At 39.3% G+C, this 19,586-nt stretch overlaps 1 protein-coding gene across 1 annotated transcript; it reads left to right on the top strand.

Moving 5' to 3' along the window:
- The first annotated feature begins 133 nt into the window (after window positions 1-133).
- Window positions 134-13,596, top strand: LOC102309714 (histone-lysine N-methyltransferase SUV39H1). Its single transcript, XM_005948022.2, has 6 exons — window positions 134-256; window positions 953-1,098; window positions 2,890-3,549; window positions 10,456-10,602; window positions 10,826-10,955; window positions 11,694-13,596. Exons 1-6 carry the CDS (start codon window positions 238-240, stop codon window positions 11,825-11,827), a joined length of 1,236 nt encoding a protein of 411 aa, XP_005948084.1. The 5' UTR covers window positions 134-237; the 3' UTR covers window positions 11,828-13,596.
- Window positions 13,597-19,586: the final 5,990 nt, after the last annotated feature.

The following is a 19,586-nucleotide window of genomic DNA, read 5'->3' as shown; positions in this document are numbered from 1 at the left end:
ATGTCTGGACCGGAGAGAAGAAAAAGGAAATCAGCTGGCAGACTCACTCAAATGTGAATCCATTGTACTGGCTGTACTGTATCTGTTGTCTTCCGGCGTGCCCGCCGGACTACTTCTCTAAGCCAATCAGAACGCTCGCAGAGGGCGCTCATCCAATTAGCTGCCGCTACGATCTCTGTGACGTAAGGCCTTTCTGACCAATGTAGCTTATCCTATTTTGGCGGCTGTGCGGAAAACATGGCGGAAAATTTGAAAGGTAATACATAAGGACTGTTATTTCATTTAATTTTACACTATCTAGTTAATATTTGCGGTTACCTGGTTGTGTCTATGTCCTTTAAATAGCTCGAATATGCACATTTTTCTACCTTCGGATTTACGCAGTTTTAACTTAAGCGCTGGGCTTTTACATCGCGGTTATTCTATGAAAGCCAATAGTTCGAAGTACTGGGTGCAGTTTAATAAAAGCGGTCTTTTTGTCCAAATAGTCGACTTGTGAACTCAGTAACTTGGATTAAACTCTTGGTGGAGCTTTCTGTGTATTCCAGGTAGCAGACCGTAGCCGCTGTGTTGAAGTGAGCGGAGGAGTTAGCGGTGCTATTGCACGGTGCTCGGTAGCGTTGAGCTTGAGGCGCCATGTAACGCTTCGGGAATGTTTAAATGGCACATTGTGGGTCTTTGGACGAACGTGGATGCAACTCTTTAAAAGGATTCTAGTTTCGGGCCCCCTGTACCGGCATGACGTTTGATTTAAAACATACGCTGTTTCACACAGCTATACTTTGGCTGTCCATTTGCACAAATGCACAAAGCCCAGCAGTAAACCGTGTGTGCTGTCACCGTGCGCTGTTTGGCGGTAGGAAGCTGAGTCAGATTAAAAATGAATTTTTCCTTACTTTCCACTGTCAGAAAAAGACTGGGCACTGTCAGTTAAAGGTGTGTGGTGTGTTAGATTGCAGCGTGCCCTGCAAGATGTCCTGGGATGAGCTGGAAGCCATGTGTCGAATGGAGAAACTCCAGTGTCAAGAGCTTGGAGTTAGCAGAGCCAACGTCAATGAATACGAGGTTGAATTCCTATGTGACTACAAGAAGACTAAGGTATGATATCGACTAAGGTATGATATGGATTGTTGGCAACTTAGACTCTAGTTAGTGTGAAGTTAGGGAAGGTTTCTGGGTTTGTTTTCGAAGAAAAATAAATTCCTAGTAAATATTTTGGCAGTATTTTTAATGAAATCAACCAGTTTAATTGTTGGACAAGGCATGCATTCACTGTTAGACATCACACAGACATGTTTGAAAGGCGTTTTATTGCAAGTACTAAAAGTACAAAATATTTTACATTCATCTACTTTATAGTGAAACATTCTGCTAGTGTGTATTCATTGTATTGTGGCATGGATAAGAGTCATTTTTCCTCTTTGTTCCACTTTGAAGGCAAATGGTCTAACCTGACATTAGAAGAAAGAAGATGTTATAATACAGCAAGTGCTGCATAACAAACATTGTTCCTAATAGTACAAGGTAGATACCACAAGACAGTGTAACTTTGGACTGCAAGAAACCATGCACTATGGTGTAAATTCCTTAAATATCTTATCTATAATATTTTGGATTTTTGTATCATTTTGCATCATTGTATCATTTTACTATTTAGTTTGTATTTAATGTGCTCATATACACTATCTTGCATATATATAATATTACTCATGTTTCTCACTTCTTATCCCTGTTAGTTAAGTATACACGCATAAGCGTCCCGTCTCAGAACAGATTAAGGTGTTGCTAGAAGAAAACCTTACATGTATGTAGGTGGAAGTTTTGAGCAGGCACAATTGGATTTGAGGTGGCACTCATTTAGTCTTCTCCAAATAGTTAGAATCAATGTAATCTCAGCTAAAACATTCAACTCGACATGCTCATGGTTTCATTGTGCCTTACCTGCCTTTTTAATGTTGTTTTGTCTAGGATTTTTTTTTTCCTGTAAAGCATTTTATGATTCCTGAGTGTGAAAAGCACTATATACATGGAGTACTGTGCAAAAACTCCGGAGCCACCCCTCATTTTTGTATATTTTGGGAGGAAAATAGGAAATATGTGTAGTTATTTATTCAAATGTGTGCTAACATATGAGGTTGAATGATGAGACTGAAAGTACTCTCACTGCTGGAGCTCTCCTGGCCTCCTCTGAACCAAAAATGTCACATTTCCTGTCATCACACTGTCAGTCTGTAAGGGGCCTTTTCTTCGTTATTCTTTTTATTTATTTATTTTAAAGCACATGCCTTTCACATAATAAACTATCTACTATAGATTTTTTTTTTTTTTTTTTTTTTAGGGCTGATACTTCCTGTTTAATCTCCTTGTGTCCAGTTTCCTCAAACAAGGATGCTGCACATCATGCTGAGAGTTGCCAAGTTTTCAGCTAATAGCTCTTTGACCTTGTTGCTAATAGCTATTAAATTGTCTAATGCCTGTCAAACTGTGTTACCTTTGGTATTTTTCCATAGATTCAACTCAAGAAATGGAAAATGTCTTTCTGTAACAGGGTGCCTCTGAATGAAATATTTGGGTATAAGGACTAAAAACGAATAAAAAGTCAACCATGTCTACAGAAAGACAAACACCTTCAGAAAACTGGAGAGCTACTGCTCAAGAGCACTTTAAAAAAATTACAATAAACTCTGGCTGGTTGGGAGAAAAACAAATATGAGGGGTGCTTCCAGACTTTTGGACATGCTGTAAATATTGTACGTTTGCTTTGTGGAGATTTAGAACATCTGTGAGGTGGGACAGATGTTGCCCTTGGTATACATGGTAACAGAATAAATTAAGTTTAGGCTGAACCACTAATTGCCCCCAAAACTGACGTTATTGTGTGTGTTTCAGGAAGAGGAGTTGTACCTTGTAAAATGGAAGGGCTTTCCAGAATCAGATAACACTTGGGAACCCAAGAGGAACCTAAAATGTCCCAAACTGATGAAGCAGTTCCATCTTGACTTGGACCAGGAGCTGAGGCGCCACAAGCGACGTTGCATCCCAAAAAAGCTAGATAAAGAAGTTTCCTCATTTCTGGTCCAAAAAGCCAAACTTCGCCAGAGTCTGCAGCGCTGGGAAGACCATCTGAATCATACTCGCAATCATCCAGGGCGCATTTTTGTCATGAACGAAGTGGACCTAGAGGGTCCTCCGAAAAACTTTACCTATATCAACAACTATAAAGTAGGTCAGGGCATTGTGTTAGATGAGATGGCAGTGGGTTGTGAATGCAAAAACTGTTTAGAGGAGCCAGTGAATGGCTGTTGCCCTGGGGCTTCCCTCCAACGCATGGCCTACAACGACAGAGGACAGGTCCGGATTCGGCCTGGACAGCCAATATATGAGTGCAACTCCCGCTGCAGCTGTGGGCCTGACTGTCCCAACAGAGTTGTGCAGAATGGCATCCAGTTCGATCTGTGTATCTTTAAAACGGGGAACGGCCGGGGATGGGGAGTCCGCACACTGCAGCACATCAAGAGGAACACATTTGTCATGGAGTACATTGGGGAGGTGAGATCTGTTAAGTATTTTTTTTTTTTTAAAATGGCGTATCATGCTTCAGTGTGAAGTGTAGAGCATGACAAAAGCAGCCAGTAGCTGCTTGATGATTTGACAGATGTGATACATTAATTGAATCGGTTTAAAGTTTAATGATACAAGTGACAGCACTTGTTTCTGGTAACTTGCAGCTAGAAAGCAAATGAAAAGAAAGGTGTGGTGCACTAAAATAGAATCTGAATACTACTGGTATCTTTTCATACTAAGAAAATGCCCAAAGGGGTGGGGGAACTTGCACAATCGGTGGCTGACTAAATACTTTTTTGCCCCACTGTAATTGACATAAGGCTTTCTCTAGCCGCTTAACCCTGACTATGACCTAATTGTAACCCTGACACTAAAACCACATTTTGAGTCTCAAAAATGGCTTCAAACTCCTGGGGATGGTGATTTTGTCCCAATAAGGGCTGTTGGTCCCCACAAGCATAGTAAGCTTCCAATTTTTGGTCATCACAAAAATATGTACACAGGGTACACACACAATTTCGTATTTGGAAGCATACCCCTTTTGGCATTTTCTATCCATATCTATCTACCTGTAGATATATAGATCTATATGCCTATATATATTAGCTGATTAGTTCTTGCCATATATGAATTCTAACAGTTGTCAAATAGGGCTGTCAGCTGTGCACCAACCTGAATTCTGCACAACACACCTGATGTTCTCAACCCCATTAAGGGTGTAAGAAATTCCACAAATGAACCCTGATAAGGCACACCTGTAAGGTGAAACCATTTCAGGTGAAGGGTTTGCAGTGCTGTCAATAAGGCAAAGGGCGGCTACTTTCAGGAATCTATAAGATGCAGTGGGGCAAAAAAGTATTTAGTCAGCCACCGATTGTGCAAATTCCCCCACCTAAAATGATGACAGAGGTCAGTAATTTGCACCAGAGGTACACTTTAACTGTGAGAGACAGAATGTGAAAAAAAAATCCATGAATCCACATGGTAGGATTTGTAAAGAATTTATTCGTAAATCAGGGTGGAAAATAAGTATTTGGTCAATAACAAAAATACAACTCAATACTTTGTAACATAACCTTTGTTGGCAATAACAGAGGTCAAACGTTTACTAAAGGTCTTTACCAGGTTTGCACACACAGTAGCTGGTATTTTGGCCCATTCCTCCATGCAGATCTTCTCGAGAGTAGTGATGTTTTGGGGCTGTCGCCGAGCAACACGGACTTTCAACTCCCGCCACAGATTTTCTATGGGGTTGAGGTCTGGAGACTGGCTAGGCCACTCCAGGACTTTCAAATGCTTCTTACGGAGCCACTCCTTTGTTGCCCGGGCGGTGTGTTTTGGATCATTGTCATGTTAGAAGACCCAGCCTCGTTTCATCTTCAAAGTTCTCACTGATGGAAGGAGGTTTTGGCTCAAAATCTCACGATACATGGCCCCATTCATTCTGTCCTTAACACGGATCAGTCGTCCTGTCCCCTTGGCAGAAAAACAGCCTAGCATGATGTTTCCACCCCCATGCTTCACAGTAGGTATGGTGTTCTTGGGATGCAACTCAGTATTCGTCTTCCTCCAAACACGACGAGTTGAGTTTATACCAAAAGTTCTACTTTGGTTTCATCTGACCACATGACATTCTCCCAATCCTCTGCTGTATCATCCATGTGCTCTCTGGCAAACTTCAGACGGGCCTGGACATGCACTGGCTTCAGCAGCGGAACACGTCTGGCACTGCGGGAGTTGATTCCCTGCCGTTGTAGTGTGTTACTGATGGTGACCTCTGTTACTTTGGTCCCAGCTCTCTGCAGGTCATTCACCAGGTCCCCCCGTGTGGTTCTGGGATCTTTGCTCACCGTTCTCATGATCATTTTGACCCCACGGGATGAGATCTTGCGTGTAGCCCCAGATCGAGGGAGATTATCAGTGGTCTTGTATGTCTTCCATTTTCTGATGATTGCTCCCACAGTTGATTTTTTCACACCAAGCTGCTTGCCTATTGTAGATTCACTCTTCCCAGTCTGGTGCAGGTCTACAATACTTTTCCTGGTGTCCTTCGAAAGCTCTTTGGTCTTGGCCATGGCGGAGTTTGGAGTCTGACTGTTTGAGGCTGTGGACAGGTGTCTTTTATACAGATGATGAGTTCAAACAGGTGCCATTCATACAGGTAACGAGTGGGGGACAGAAAAGCTTCTTACAGAAGACGTTACAGGTCTGTGAGAGCCAGAGATTTTCCTTGTTTGAGGTGACCAAATACTTATTTTCCACCCTGATTTACGAATAAATTCTTTACAAATCCTACCATGTGAATTCATGGATTTTTTTTTCACATTCTGTCTCTCACAGTTGAAGTGTACCTCTGGTGCAAATTACTGACCTCTGTCATCATTTTAGGTGGGGGAACTTGCACAATCGGTGGCTGACTAAATACTTTTTTGCCCCACTGTATAAATAGTTTGTGTTGACAGGTCAGATTTCTCAGCATGTCTTTTTGCTCTCATATGAAAGAGTAGAAAAGTATGCATTATTCCGGGTGTTTTTGCTATTTCTTAATAGATTTAACATAAAAGGCAGACTGAGAAAACCTTACTGAAGCCACTGATATCAAAACTGTGCTTGTGCAGTCTGAGCAGAGCTGAACAAAGCTTTTAAGAGATCGTCCTTCAGCATTGGGGACAAATGAGCTGCACAGCTGAATAGAGGTTAAAGTACTACATTTACTAAGAATATTACAGTGATGAGACTACCATGGCTTCATTGTAGGACTTTTTTCTTTTTTTTTCTTTTTAAAAGGGATGTCATTGTTTTTAATATTGTAGTGGACTGAAACTCTTGGGCTCCATGGTTTAAAAAGGGTACACGCACTTTTTAAACCATGCACTTTTTTCTGTGCTTAATTACATAATCAGATAGGAAATACTTTTTTTTTTTTTTCTTTTCTTAAGAACGAGGAATAGTAAATAGGGATGGGAGTCAAGAACTGGTTCATGTAGAGAACCAGTTCAGTAGTTCAAGTCCTTGGAATTGTTAGTCAATCATCAATTCTGCTTATTGGTTAGATTGCACTCACGTGCAGACAGCATTCTAACAAAAACCTAGCCAAGAACCCAGATTGATGTTAAAGCTGAGTGAATGCTAACCCCAGACCAGCAGCCAGCGGTTGAACTTCAACAGGTAACAAACTGACGATCAGTGAGGCTGCAGTCTCTGTTTCTACCCGTTAATGTTTCACAGTGGAATTGCCGTGGCGATCACTTTAAAGTTTCTTTACTTTAAAGTGCTCCTTTCATCTTTTGATCTCTGTGGTCAACAGTAGACCTTTAACAAAGAAAAGATCATAGCAACAAAACAGGATATCAACCAATAATTCATGAGACAAAAACAAATGAAATTAAACAGGCGAACTCAAAAGTCTAAATAGTGTCTATAAAAATGACTGACCAAGAACAGTCTCATTCCCTGGCTCGTTGGAAAATCCCACTGTTGCCATATTTTTCCCTGTATATAAACATACATACGCAGTGTGCCAGGTAAAAAAAATTTCCATTTGGGAGGGGGATTTAATGATGCATTTGCAGCATGCGATTTAAAAAACAAAAGCCTCAGTGAATTACTTGCATATAGCTTAATATTTCCATGGGAACTTATACTCCAATGGTTACGATAAACCCATTTTAACCATCGTACATGGAAAAACCCGCGGTACATCGAGGATGTTTGACATGTCGCCCAGACCCAGGATCAATTAACCAAAGAGATGAAAAGGGGTGCAGGAAGGGTGGAGTGGTAGATTAGGATTGCAAATTGAAGATGGAAGTACCTGGTTAGACAGTTTTTTTTTTTTTTTTTTCTTTTTATATTTGTTTGTTTGTTTTAATGAGAGAGGACATTCAGAAGGTTGGTGTGACAACAGGATGCTGTGGTAGGGTGAGATAAAGCCAGGTGATTGACTTTGGTGAACAGCAGCATTGAAAGCAGTAGCAATATCAGTCCCAATGATCCCAAACAGACAGTATAAAACATCCACTTAGCTTTCTGGTCAGAAAAACAGTGCCTTAGACCTGCATAGGGCCATCAGACAGTCATAGTTGTGGTCCTATAGAAGTGTATGGGAAAGTGGCTTCTGTTTAGACCTCTGTAAACACTTTACAGTTCATAGGCTAAGTCACTCAGTCCGGTACTATAAGGTCATTAAGATAAGATGGGGCCTGATTATTTAAGACCTTGTATGTGAGGAGCAGGATTTTGAATTCTGGATTTAACAGGGAGCCAATACAGGAGAAATCTGCTCTCTCTTTCTAGTCCCTGTCAGGACTCTTGCTGCAGCATTTTGGATTAACTGAAGGCTTTTCAGGGAGCTTTTAGGACATCCTGATAATAATGAATTACAGTAGTCCAGCCTGGAAGTAATAAATGCATGAACTAGTTTTTCAGCGTCACTCTGAGACAGGATATTTCTAATTTTAGAGATGTTGCACAGATGGAAGAAAGCAGTCCTACATATTAGTTTAATATGTGCATTGAAGGACATACCCTGGTCAACTGATTCCAAGTTGATTGATTCCAAATCAAGGCCAAATTATAGTAAATAGTCAGTAGACATGGGAACACAAATACTAGCAGTCATTCACGTTCACATAATTTTATTCTAAAAGTTGTAATTTTGAGATTACCAAAGTATCTTGGTAAATGGACTTGTTCTTATATAGTGTTTTTCTACTCTGGACACTCAAAGTGCTTTATACAATTAATTCATTCACTTATACTTGGGGTCAGGAGGTGTTGGGAAAGCTGAGCTTACTTTCTCTAGCCACACCCAGGCCTGATTACTGCCACACCTGTTCTCAATCAAGAAATCACTTTAATAAGTCCTGCCTGACAAAGTGGAGTAGGCCGGCAGATCCTCAAAAGCCAGACGTCATGCTGTGATCCAATGAAATTTAGGAACAAATGAAAACCAAATTGAGATCTCTCAGTCTAGAAAAGTTTATAAAATTATTTCTGAAGCTATGGGAGTCCAGCAAACCACACTCAGAGCCATTATCCACAAATGGCGACAACAGTGGTGAACCTTCTCAGGAGTGGCTAGCTGACCAAATTTACCCTAAGAGTGTAGTGGCGACTCATCCAAGAGGTCACAAAAGGCCTCAGAACAACATCCAAAGAAATGCAGGCCTCACTTGACTCAGTTAAGATCAGTTTGCATCACTCCATCATAAGAAAGAGACTGGGCAAAAATAGCCTGCATGGCAGAGTCACAAGACAAAAACCACTACCGAGCAAAAAGTAACATAAAGGCCCATCTCATGTCAGAAAACATCTCGATGATCAAGACTTTTGGGAAAATACTCATCTGGTGTAAAGGGAACCCAGCATTTCTGAAAAAGAACATCATACCAACAGTAAATTATGGTGGTGGTAATGTGATGGTCTGGGGCTATTTTGCTGCTTCAGAAACTGGAAGACTGGGTGTGGTAAATGGAACCATGAATTCAGCAAGTCCACCTCTGAATGTGCTAAACACCTTCATTTAGAAACTGTATTTTGTGTTTATTTGTGTTATCTTTGTTTAATATTTACATTTTTTAATGATTTGAAACATTTAAGTGTGACAAACACACATAAAAAGTTGGAAATTAGGAAGAGGGAAAACACTTTTTCACACCACTGTGGGTGCTGTATATGATCAGCACGTCATAACCATCCTCATTTGTTAAAGATGTTTGAACCCTGCCTTGCTATAAAGCAGTATTGCCAGCTGCTGCCACCCTGGTTTCATCCCAAATCCAGCATGTCTTGTTCTTAGTACAGGAGTACACGTCCGCTCGTCATACATTGCCACCTAGTGGCAGAAGTTTTAGTTCATTTATGTACATAGTTTTTTTTATTTATTTACTTTTCCTCCAAAGAAGCTACAACTTTTGCTTTAGCATCATGTTCACGTTTTTGTCCAACATGTGACACACACGTGTTTCCAATCATGTTAATTCAGATGCCAATATAAATAAAAAACAAATTTAAAAATTAATTTGTGACATTATAAATTATAACATCTGATGTATTAGCAGAATTATTCTGCTATCTAAACAGTGTATAGTGATGCTATCCATAAAGAAATGTAATGCTGGCAGTTTAATGCTGATACAAAATGTTGTAAATTGTTTGAATGTACAAAATTATCCAAAACCATGCAAAAATATTAGTAAACTCTTTTAATTTTACAAAACACTCTGAGCCTGTTTTGGGTTAAGTTTTGAATGTTGGTGAAATTCTAGATTACAGAAAGATTCTGCTAAATCTGTGTGTTAACATTACAGCCCACACCTCAAAACTACAGCCTGAATCACAGACAACTTGAGTTGACTGTTGTCTTCAATTAGCACTAGATATATAAAAATTGAACTGAAAAATAGAATTCTGTTGGTTTATATGTCATTTTAATCCAACTATGCTCATTTGCACAGTAAATAAAACTGCTGTATACGGAGCAGCAGCAGGAGACAGATATTGATTAAATATCTATTCACTCATGCAAATGACAGCTTTCTATTAAAACTCCTCTTATTTCTTAGCAGGTTACAGTCATCTGGTGGTTACACTGACATGGTGTTTTCAGAATCAGAATACTTTATTAATCCCTAAGGAAATCTGGGTTACAGTTGCTCCAAGACAGTAACAGTAAAAGACAAAACTATTTAAACAATGCAATATGTTACAGGTTTACAAATGTAAGAAATGGCACTAATATTTACAAATCACTCAATTAGAGGTGATTATTGATATGAAGAATCTTATCAGAATTAGTTTTAGCACGGATGCATCAACCAGGCATGCAGCCTGTTACAGTTGCTCCTGCTTTTTCTTTTCTTTCTTATGTCTTTGTTTTGTTTCCACAAGATTATCACCACAGACGAAGCAGAGAGAAGAGGTCATATATATGATCGCCAGGGCTCTACGTACCTCTTTGACCTGGACTATGTCGAGGACGTGTACACAGTGGATGCAGCTCACCTAGGAAACATTTCTCACTTTGTCAACCACAGCGTGAGTGCCTATGAACATGTGTCTGTCTTTGTCCATTCTCAGCCATTTGTAAATGACCACAGTTTCTCCAACATGTTTCATTAAAAACAAAAGCTTTTAATATTGATGTATATTGACCAGCATGCATAGCAACACATGTACTACCAGACTGCAATTTTTCAAATATGAAAGCAGAGTCTGTGCGAACAAAAAGCTCCTGAAAAACCTTCTGTTCCTTTTGCAGTGTAACCCTAACCTGCAGGTATACAACGTGTTCATTGACAACATCGACGAAAGGCTTCCGAGAATTGCGTTATTTTCAACACGTGCTATCCGAGCAGGAGAGGAGCTCACCTTTGACTACAAAATGCAAAGTAAGTAAATTGACTGAGCAAATTTGAGTCATATGTATTTTGGCACAAATACTGACCTTAACCAGACTTTAAGGTGCACTCAGAAGACTACAGAACTAAATAAATCAAGTTCTGTCACCCACTGGTGAAATATGTTTATATTTAAGCTCACTAGCCTCTCCTGGAATTTACATAAGAACTCATAGAGTGTGAGTTGTGGTGCCTGGTGCCCGAACATTTTAATCCTGTAGCTTTCAGGGTGTGGGCTGTATTGATCAGATTGAGGATTCATGATCTAGAAGTCTCTGAAGCCTGGTCAGCCTCTCATACTAGTTTGTTTTTCTTGCACCGTTCAGTTTTTGTGGCGTGGAGTGGCTGCCACCAGGGGAAACTAATGTGTGCTTAATCTGCAGTAGTTTTTGGGTTCATGTCATTCAGTAATAGGATCCAAGCCTCCCCAAATGTTAATCACACTGATCTCATTGTTCTGAGATCAGTGTGATCAAGGTATATGCTGCTGCTGGCTCACAGCAGAGCATCAGTGTTTCTGAGCCATGTTTTTTTTTTGCTTGTTGTTTTTCATGTATATGAGTTTGATGTGTTAAATGTGGATAAATCTGTCATTTCTTTGTGTGTGTTTGTTTCACTTTTTCCTTTGTGCAGCACTTTGATCAACCTGTGTTGTTTTTAACTGTGCTTATATATAAACCGATTAATTTCACATGGGAGTTAACCAGCCTGAATTCTGTGTCTTTCTAGTTGATCCAGTTGATACAGAAAGCACCAAAATGGATTCCAGTTTCAGTCTAGCTGGGCTTCCTGGCTCTCCAAAGAAGAGAGTTCGAGTGGAGTGTCGGTGTGGATCAGACTCATGTCGAAAATATCTGTTCTGACAAGGACCTGTGGGGGAAAATGTACAGTTATGGGTTTGTTTGTTTTTTATTATGAAAGATGAAATCACAACTTCACTTTTACATTTATGAACAAGGCAGACTCTTAAGATGGAAACCACAGTCCAGCTTCAAATCTGTGAAGTGTGTGTGTGTATTACAAGTGCTTAATTACAGCGACATTTTTTATTTATTTATTTTTTGTCCTCTTTTAGCTGCAAAATAGATTTGAAACAAAAAAGTGATTAGCTTGTATTCTAGTTCATGAATGTACAAGTTCCTCTGTGACTGTCTGCAACAGGTTTATTACTGCTTGGCACTGGCCAAGTCTGGTGGGCAGAAAGAGCAGCAGTCAGTCTATTATTTTTTTTAAAATCTGGATCATTCTTTTGTCTTTTTTTCTTTGGGTCAAAATTATTTATAGGAACAAATGTTAGGAATCTGCACACTGTTGACGAGCTGTGAAATGGCTGCAGTGTAATGCTGACAGGCTCCACTGGTATTCTTTATGATGGTCTCTACACTTCCACGCTTTTGCGTGTGCTGGTAATCAAAACATTGGCTCCAGTGCTTTAGGATATACCATTTATTTATTCTGCGTTTTTAGTTCTGTTTGACTAAAGAGGTATGCAATCACGACAGGTTTCAGACAACAGTCACCACAGTGAATATATAATAATTGAGATGGAACACAACCGTAGCCAAAACTGGGTTTGGTTTGGCTGTACTGCAGTTTGTTCTGAGCCATGTCCGTGTTCCCTCATGCTGTTTCTTAATATGCATGTTGTTTATTTCAGTCATGGTGTTTGACGCTCCAGATGTTGGCCGAGTCAACAGTGTATAAGGCTCGATCCTACTGTGTTTGCACTGCTGCTAGGCCAAGACCAATAATGGCCTGCCAACATGGAGTCGCATACAGCTGGTAGATGGGTTTTCAGTAAGCTAGAACAACAGATGCATGCAATGTGTTGTCAAAGTGTCTGTGACTGTTCTAAATGTGTGCACTAGAAGCTGTGGAGGTATATGTGCAGTTCTGCTTGTAACTGCATTATCTTAAGTCTCCCTTCATGAATTCTCCTCCTCTCCTCTAATCTAAATAATATGAACTGTATAAGAAAGAACAGTAGAGGAAACTTTACTTTCTGCTTTCAGACATTTATGGTTTAATCGGATAAAAGGACAATGCTTGTAAAGAGAGCATGATGCTGTGTTTTCTCTATCAGTCTCACCACTATGCACAGGCTGACATGGTGGCTTTCAGCACAGCATGCTGTGCGCATCTTCCTGTTAACAAGGTAAGTTAAATCTGCACCTGTGCACAGAACGAGAAGCTCCGTGCTTCTTTCACTAACAGTTACACAGGTGGATGAAGGTTGGGACAATACACTGGTCTGTTTTCTGGATATGGTTTATTATTTTATGCCTGATTATTTTTATTGTAAAGAATCTTTGTATGGTTTTACGCATGTCAGCGCAAATTCTCTACTTTCTGCCAAAGAAACGGATTCCCTGGAAACTGGTTTATAGACATTATTGAATAAAGTACTCATGTACTGGGGATACATGAGAGCATTTTAGTGAACTGCTCTTCTGGCAGCCCAGGGGTATTGTAGCTCTCAGTGTACTTTTTTTTTGTTTTAAATAAATGGTCAGTAGCTGATTATTTTACAGTTTTGATATTTAAGCATTTTAGTTATCAATACTTGTTTTTATCATTGTGACATTCTGATAGATGGAGAACAAAAGCCGTGCTAATAAATGGTGCATTTGTATCCAATGGGAGTGGTTTGTTCCAGGATATTAATATTTTGATAAGAATATAAATTATGTCCTATAGAAATCATGTGGTTACAGTTCCTCCAAGGCAATAAGAATAGCAACACACTGAACTAAATTGAATAATATATTGCAAAGTTACAAAATAGAAGGAATATCTCTAGTTTATACAAATAGCTCAATTATAAATATTCAGAAAATTGCAGATATATAATATAAAGAAGAAGCCAGCCAAAACACATGAGATAGCAATGGAATGCCCAGGATGTCCTCTATTTAGTACATCAGGACTTCGTACGGTAGCTCACGTAAGTCAAAAGATATAGGCCAAAACAAATGTCCATTACAAAGGACATAAATAAATAGGCTGGTTCTCAGGAGGATCACCCACTAAAATAATCAAAACATCCTGGGATTCTGCCTATTCTGGTTGAATGACACAAATTCTAAAGACTGTTTCTGCTATGGCACAGGCAGCGCTTTCATTAACATCCTGTAACAAAACAAATTAAAAAAAAAAAAATGAAAGAATTATTTTTCACTAATGCATACCATTTAAAGCAGTCAATTTAATAAGGTATAATTTGAAACTAAGGGGAAAAGTGTTGCATGCATTTTCTGAGTGACTAAGTTGTAAAAGCCTTTTTTTTTTTATTTTTTAAATGCATGAGAAAATCCCATTAACTTAAACTGAAACTGTGCATGATTCAGTTCTGTGTGCACCTTAACCAGTTTCTGTAGATCTTAATTGATCCAGTGAAAACCAGTGAAGTTGCACACAGAATTGGATCACGCCATACTTTACAGCATACAACTCAATTTTTGTTTTAAAGTTAGGACACAGGGTGAAATTTAAATAAAATAAGAATACATTGATTTACAAATTTCATAAACCCATATTTTGTTTAGAAATAAACAAACTACATCAAACATTGTGAGTGAGAAAATTTACCATTATAAGAAACATATTAGCTCATCTTGAACTTGATGAACTGTCCTGCCTACGGTCTACACATTTCAGTAATTGATACCGCTTGATTCAATACAATATGAAAAATACAACGAAGACAAAACAGGACTTTAGGGCAACTAGAATTCTCCATCAGACAAAACATTATCAGCTGCTCTCCTTAGTCCATGGATATTTCCAGATGGGATGCTACACAATAGGAAACTTTGTACCTTTGTTGTAATGTTTTTCTTAAAATAAAAATGTAAAGAAGAAGATATATTTTGTGGGTTCTATAGTGAATAAAACATGGGTTTATCTTACGGTGAATGTCCTGTGTTTAAACCCAGCCTCTGGCTGGGTGGGACCTTTCTGTTTGGAGTTTTCATGTTCTCACCGTGAATGCGCAGGTTCCTTCTGGGTACTCTGACACGCCTATTATTTCTGTTCAAACATGTACAACAGTCAGCAAGTTCCCAAAACAATCCAAAATCCTTTGGAACAGTGGCAAGGACAGCTAGTCTTTACTGCTAAACACGCATCAGCAAATCCATCCAACACAGTTTTATATGTGAACAGGATAATTGTGCAACAGTTATTTTGAAAGTTAACTTTTTAAAGGTCAGATAATGTTGCCTGTGTGTCAGACTGAAACACATTTATTACCAATTTGATAACTTACTTTATTATTCTTCAAAACAGAAATTGACCATCCAATAGTAAAGTGTCTTTAATTCTTAATCAAAAATATAATAAAAGTATAAATCTAATTAATATGATTGATGAGAAATTTAGTTTGAGTAATGAAAATTATTCTAGTGTCTGGATTTTTTGTGTGTAGACATGATCACACACGATCACGTGATCATCCTTGGCTGATTAGTGTTCCCTTGAGGCCACTGAATTAAACCTAGTCATATTCAAAAAGCACTGATCTATAGCGGAGTTACTGGAACACGCGTGGCTGGTAGAAGACAGGGCCTGCAAGGGTACTCACTATGTTCTTCTTCTTCTTCTTTTTTTTTTTTTTATCCGAGTAGGTGGGGTAGACATCCGGAGGACAGAGGCAGAATAAACTGGGCGAGTTCCCTTGCCCATCAGCTCCATCCAAGCTCTGTGCTGCCTACTCGATAATACTCGATAATAGTTGAGTTATTTTGTTAAAGTTAAGTCAGCAAAGCTACTAGAATTCACAGTGCAAGATGGAAACCACTGACTACACTAAAGAACAGGAAAATATGTAAAAGCACAGCTCTCAAAAAAAAAAAAAACAACAAAGACAAACTTTGAGCAGATGAAACCAAGTTTCGAGAACAGGATATGATTACATCACTTACAGCCGAGTTTTACCACTCCATATTAGGACTCAAATCTTTGGAGGTTTTAAACAATTAGCTGACCAAAGTGTAAAGTGTTAGCTTAAAACACAAATTCTCAGCAAATGAAACTAAATATATTTGCTGGTTTTTATAGTTTTTGATGAACTGTCAGAACAGTTGTGCTGCCCACGATGATCACCACCATCACTGTTCGTCAGCTATAGCAAAGCTGAGCACAGTATGAAATCATCACATCAGAGCAAACTGTGTTGATACCAACTACTCATAATCATAACCATGTTCTCATTGTTTCAAGTATATAATTTATTCTCATTACAAAACCAACAACAGAAATCATAACTTGCCAGAGACATGCATATGGCTCAATCACCTATTTTTCCTCTTTTAAATACAGAACATGGGAAACCAACCACTGTGCCACATGATTTGTGGTGGTCAGAAGAAAAATCCTTTTACAGCCTTTAAGTATTTTAATTGTAAGATATGAAGAAGAACCAATCAGGATAATTTGGGGTCATCTTTCAAAGATAGCAACCTTTTGACCCCTTTTTGATGTAAAAGTGATGCCATGTGTATATTTTAGAATTCTAGTTGAAAATGACTTTATAATTAAACATTCAGGATAAGGCCAGATTTGTGCACTGGGAATGACTGGATGCTTGATCTTGAGCTCAAGCTTCATAGATTTTTCCTAGATACATACACAAACAAAAACTAAAAAACATTCAATTAATAACATGTTTTGAAAAAGGACTTAAAAGTCATTGTTTTGAAAACACATTCATATCTTTGTGACAGGAAAAAGGTCAACAGAGAAGTTCTGAGAAAGAATTCGCAGAAGTGATATTTCTGAAATGCGCTATGCATACGGTATGTGTTTCCTTTGTGACTTTCCTATTACATCCATGCAACCAATACATTACACATACACCCATTCACACCAGCTGAAAGAAATAAACACACACACACACACACACACACACATCAAAACTAAGATAATCAAGAGCTTTTTCGCTGCATTTCAAAGTTACCTGTCAGTATAATACACACCAAATAGTTCAGAAGTCATAGTAAATTTACAAAAGATAATTTGCCCAAAGCAATTAAAAACAGACATGATGCACACTTTCCTGTGGCTTTGTCAAAAATGGAAATGGAAAGAGCAATCATTCCCCTTCATTCCACGGGTTGATATTCCAAAGGAGAAGAACATAGAAAAACTGCAACAAACCAGATTAGACCTCACTTGTATCAACAAGTTGCAATAGAAAAGTCACTTTTCATTTTTGATGCTCTCACTTTCTGCTGGTGACTCCACCAGCTTTTGATGGAAAGTGCAAGTGCCCAGAGTATTCCCTTTCCTTGCTCAATAACTTCAGAAGAAGAAACATTTTTATACTCTTGGCTACTCAGTTGCATTGGTTTGGTGTTTGTATGGAAGTAAGGCCATATGCCATGACAGAAACAAAGGGCTAACCACAAACACGCTTTTTACCCTCACAAGCTTAATGGTATGCTGTGATTTTAGACATGCACTGACAACACCTCTGCCCTGTGATCTCTTTCCACCTTCATAAGTTGTAAAAAGTTGCAGAAGACGCATAGTTTAATTGATTTATCTAGATTTAGGCAAAAATAAAGCAATAGCTATGTCTTCCAGTGTACGCTCTCTTGTAATGACTATTAGATCCAATCATCCATCCATCCATTTGCTTCCGCTTGTCCTTTTCAGGGTCGCGGGGGGCGCTGGAGCCTATCCCAGCTGTCATTGGGCGAGAGGCAGGGTACACCCTGGACAGGTCGCCAGTCTGTCGCAGGGCTAACATATAGGGACAGACAACCATTCACACTCACATTCACTCGCACATTCACACCTAGTGGCAATTTGGATTATCCAATTAACCTATCCCCACAAGCTGCATGTCTTTGGACGGTGGGAGGAAGCCGGAGTACCCGGAGAGAACCCACGCAAACACGGGGAGAACATGCAAACTCCACACAGAAAGACCCCGGCCTGATGGTGGAATTGAACTCAGGACCTTCTTGCTGTGCGGCAACAGTGCTAACCACCGTGCCACTGACGGTGGCACAGATCCAATCAGTTTTGCAATATAAATATAAAGTGGATGCTGATACTGTTTGTATCTTTATCTTTTTCAGCTGCTTTAAGGTCATTGTCAAAACGAAAATAGGGATATGAAGTGACTAGTGATACTAACATTTATACAGTGCTTTTCATTTATAGCATACATTCATATGACACATTTTTAAATATACATCAAGCACTTTATTGTTCTCACATGCTGTATGTGGGCAATTTAGAATCCTCAATTAACCTAACATTCGTGTGTTTAAACGTGGGAAGATGCCAGAGCGCTCCAAGGGAACCCAGACAGGCAGAGAAGGAACATGCAAACCCCACGAAGAGAGGAATGTTCTTGTTTAGCATGCCAACTTGCTATGACTTTGTGTCCTGTGTTTAAATGGGTGTCCTTGATAACTCAGCATTGCAACTAAAAATATTGACTTTGTGCTACATTTTTAAACATAAGAAATAATGAATAAAATGTTACTTTTGAGTTACTACCTCCTGATTGCAATTTTAACCTTCAAGTGACCAAGTAGATTAACTGATGAACCTAGTGCCTCAGGGTTTGTCACACTGTGATTTTTTTCATTCTAAAAATGTTTACATTTTTCATAAAGATCGATTGAGGCTAATGTCTACCACAACAGGAAAGACCCCAGGTGCAGGCTGTGCCAAGATACCTCCGAGACAATCCTGCACATAACAGCAGGGTGCAAGATGCTAGCAGGCAGGGCATACATGGAACGCCAAAAGCAAGTGGCTGGAATAGTATACAGGAACATCTGTGCCAAGCATGGCCTGGAAGGTCCCAGGGTTAAAATGGGGTACACACCCTAGGGTGGTGGAGAATGACCGAGCTAACATCATATGGGACTTCCAGGTATAGATGGATAAACTGGTGATGGCTAACCAAGAGGAAGATGGCTGTAATGAAATATAGTTATACCAAGTAATAGCTACATCAGGAAGAAGGAACATGGGAAGCTGGAGAAATACCAATGTCTGAGAGAGAAGCTCAAAAAGATGTGGAGGGTGAAGGGAACAGTCCCTGTGGTAATTGGAACACTCGGGAAAGTGATCCCTAAATTGGGGGAGTGGCTTCAGCAGATCCCTGGAAACAGATGTGAGGTCTCTGTTCAGAAGGGCACAGTCCTAGGATCAGCACATGTACTGTGCAGGACCCTAAAGATCCCAGGGTTCTGGTACAAGACCCTAGCTTGAAGGATAAAGACGGTCCGCAGGGTGAGTGGGATTTTATATACACTACTGATCAAAAGTTTTAGAACACCCTAATTTTTCCAGTTATTTATTGCAATTCAAGTCGTTCAAGTACAATGAATAGCTTGAAATGGTACAAAAGTAAGTGGTGAACTGCCAGAGGTTAAAAAAAAAAAAAAGGTAAGGTTCCCCGAAACTGAAAAATAATGTACATTTCAGAATTATGCAAAAAGGCCTTTTTCAGGAGCACAAAGCTGTTCTGCAACAATGGAGCTTGATCAAGCCTTGAAGCTGATGCTACTAATTCCTACAGCTGTTCCGACTTTTCTGGATTACTTCCAACCCCCTCTGTCTGCATATAAGCAGTGTTGGAACACACTGTGGTACCAT

The sequence above is a fragment of the Haplochromis burtoni genome, unplaced genomic scaffold (assembly GCF_018398535.1).
Source record: "Haplochromis burtoni strain Fernald_Lab_line unplaced genomic scaffold, NCSU_Asbu1 Contig_566, whole genome shotgun sequence".
In the NCBI taxonomy this organism is placed as follows: Eukaryota; Metazoa; Chordata; class Actinopteri; order Cichliformes; family Cichlidae; genus Haplochromis; species Haplochromis burtoni.
The sequence above is the reverse complement of the archived record's forward strand: the minus strand, read 5'-3'. Positions and strand labels throughout refer to the sequence as shown.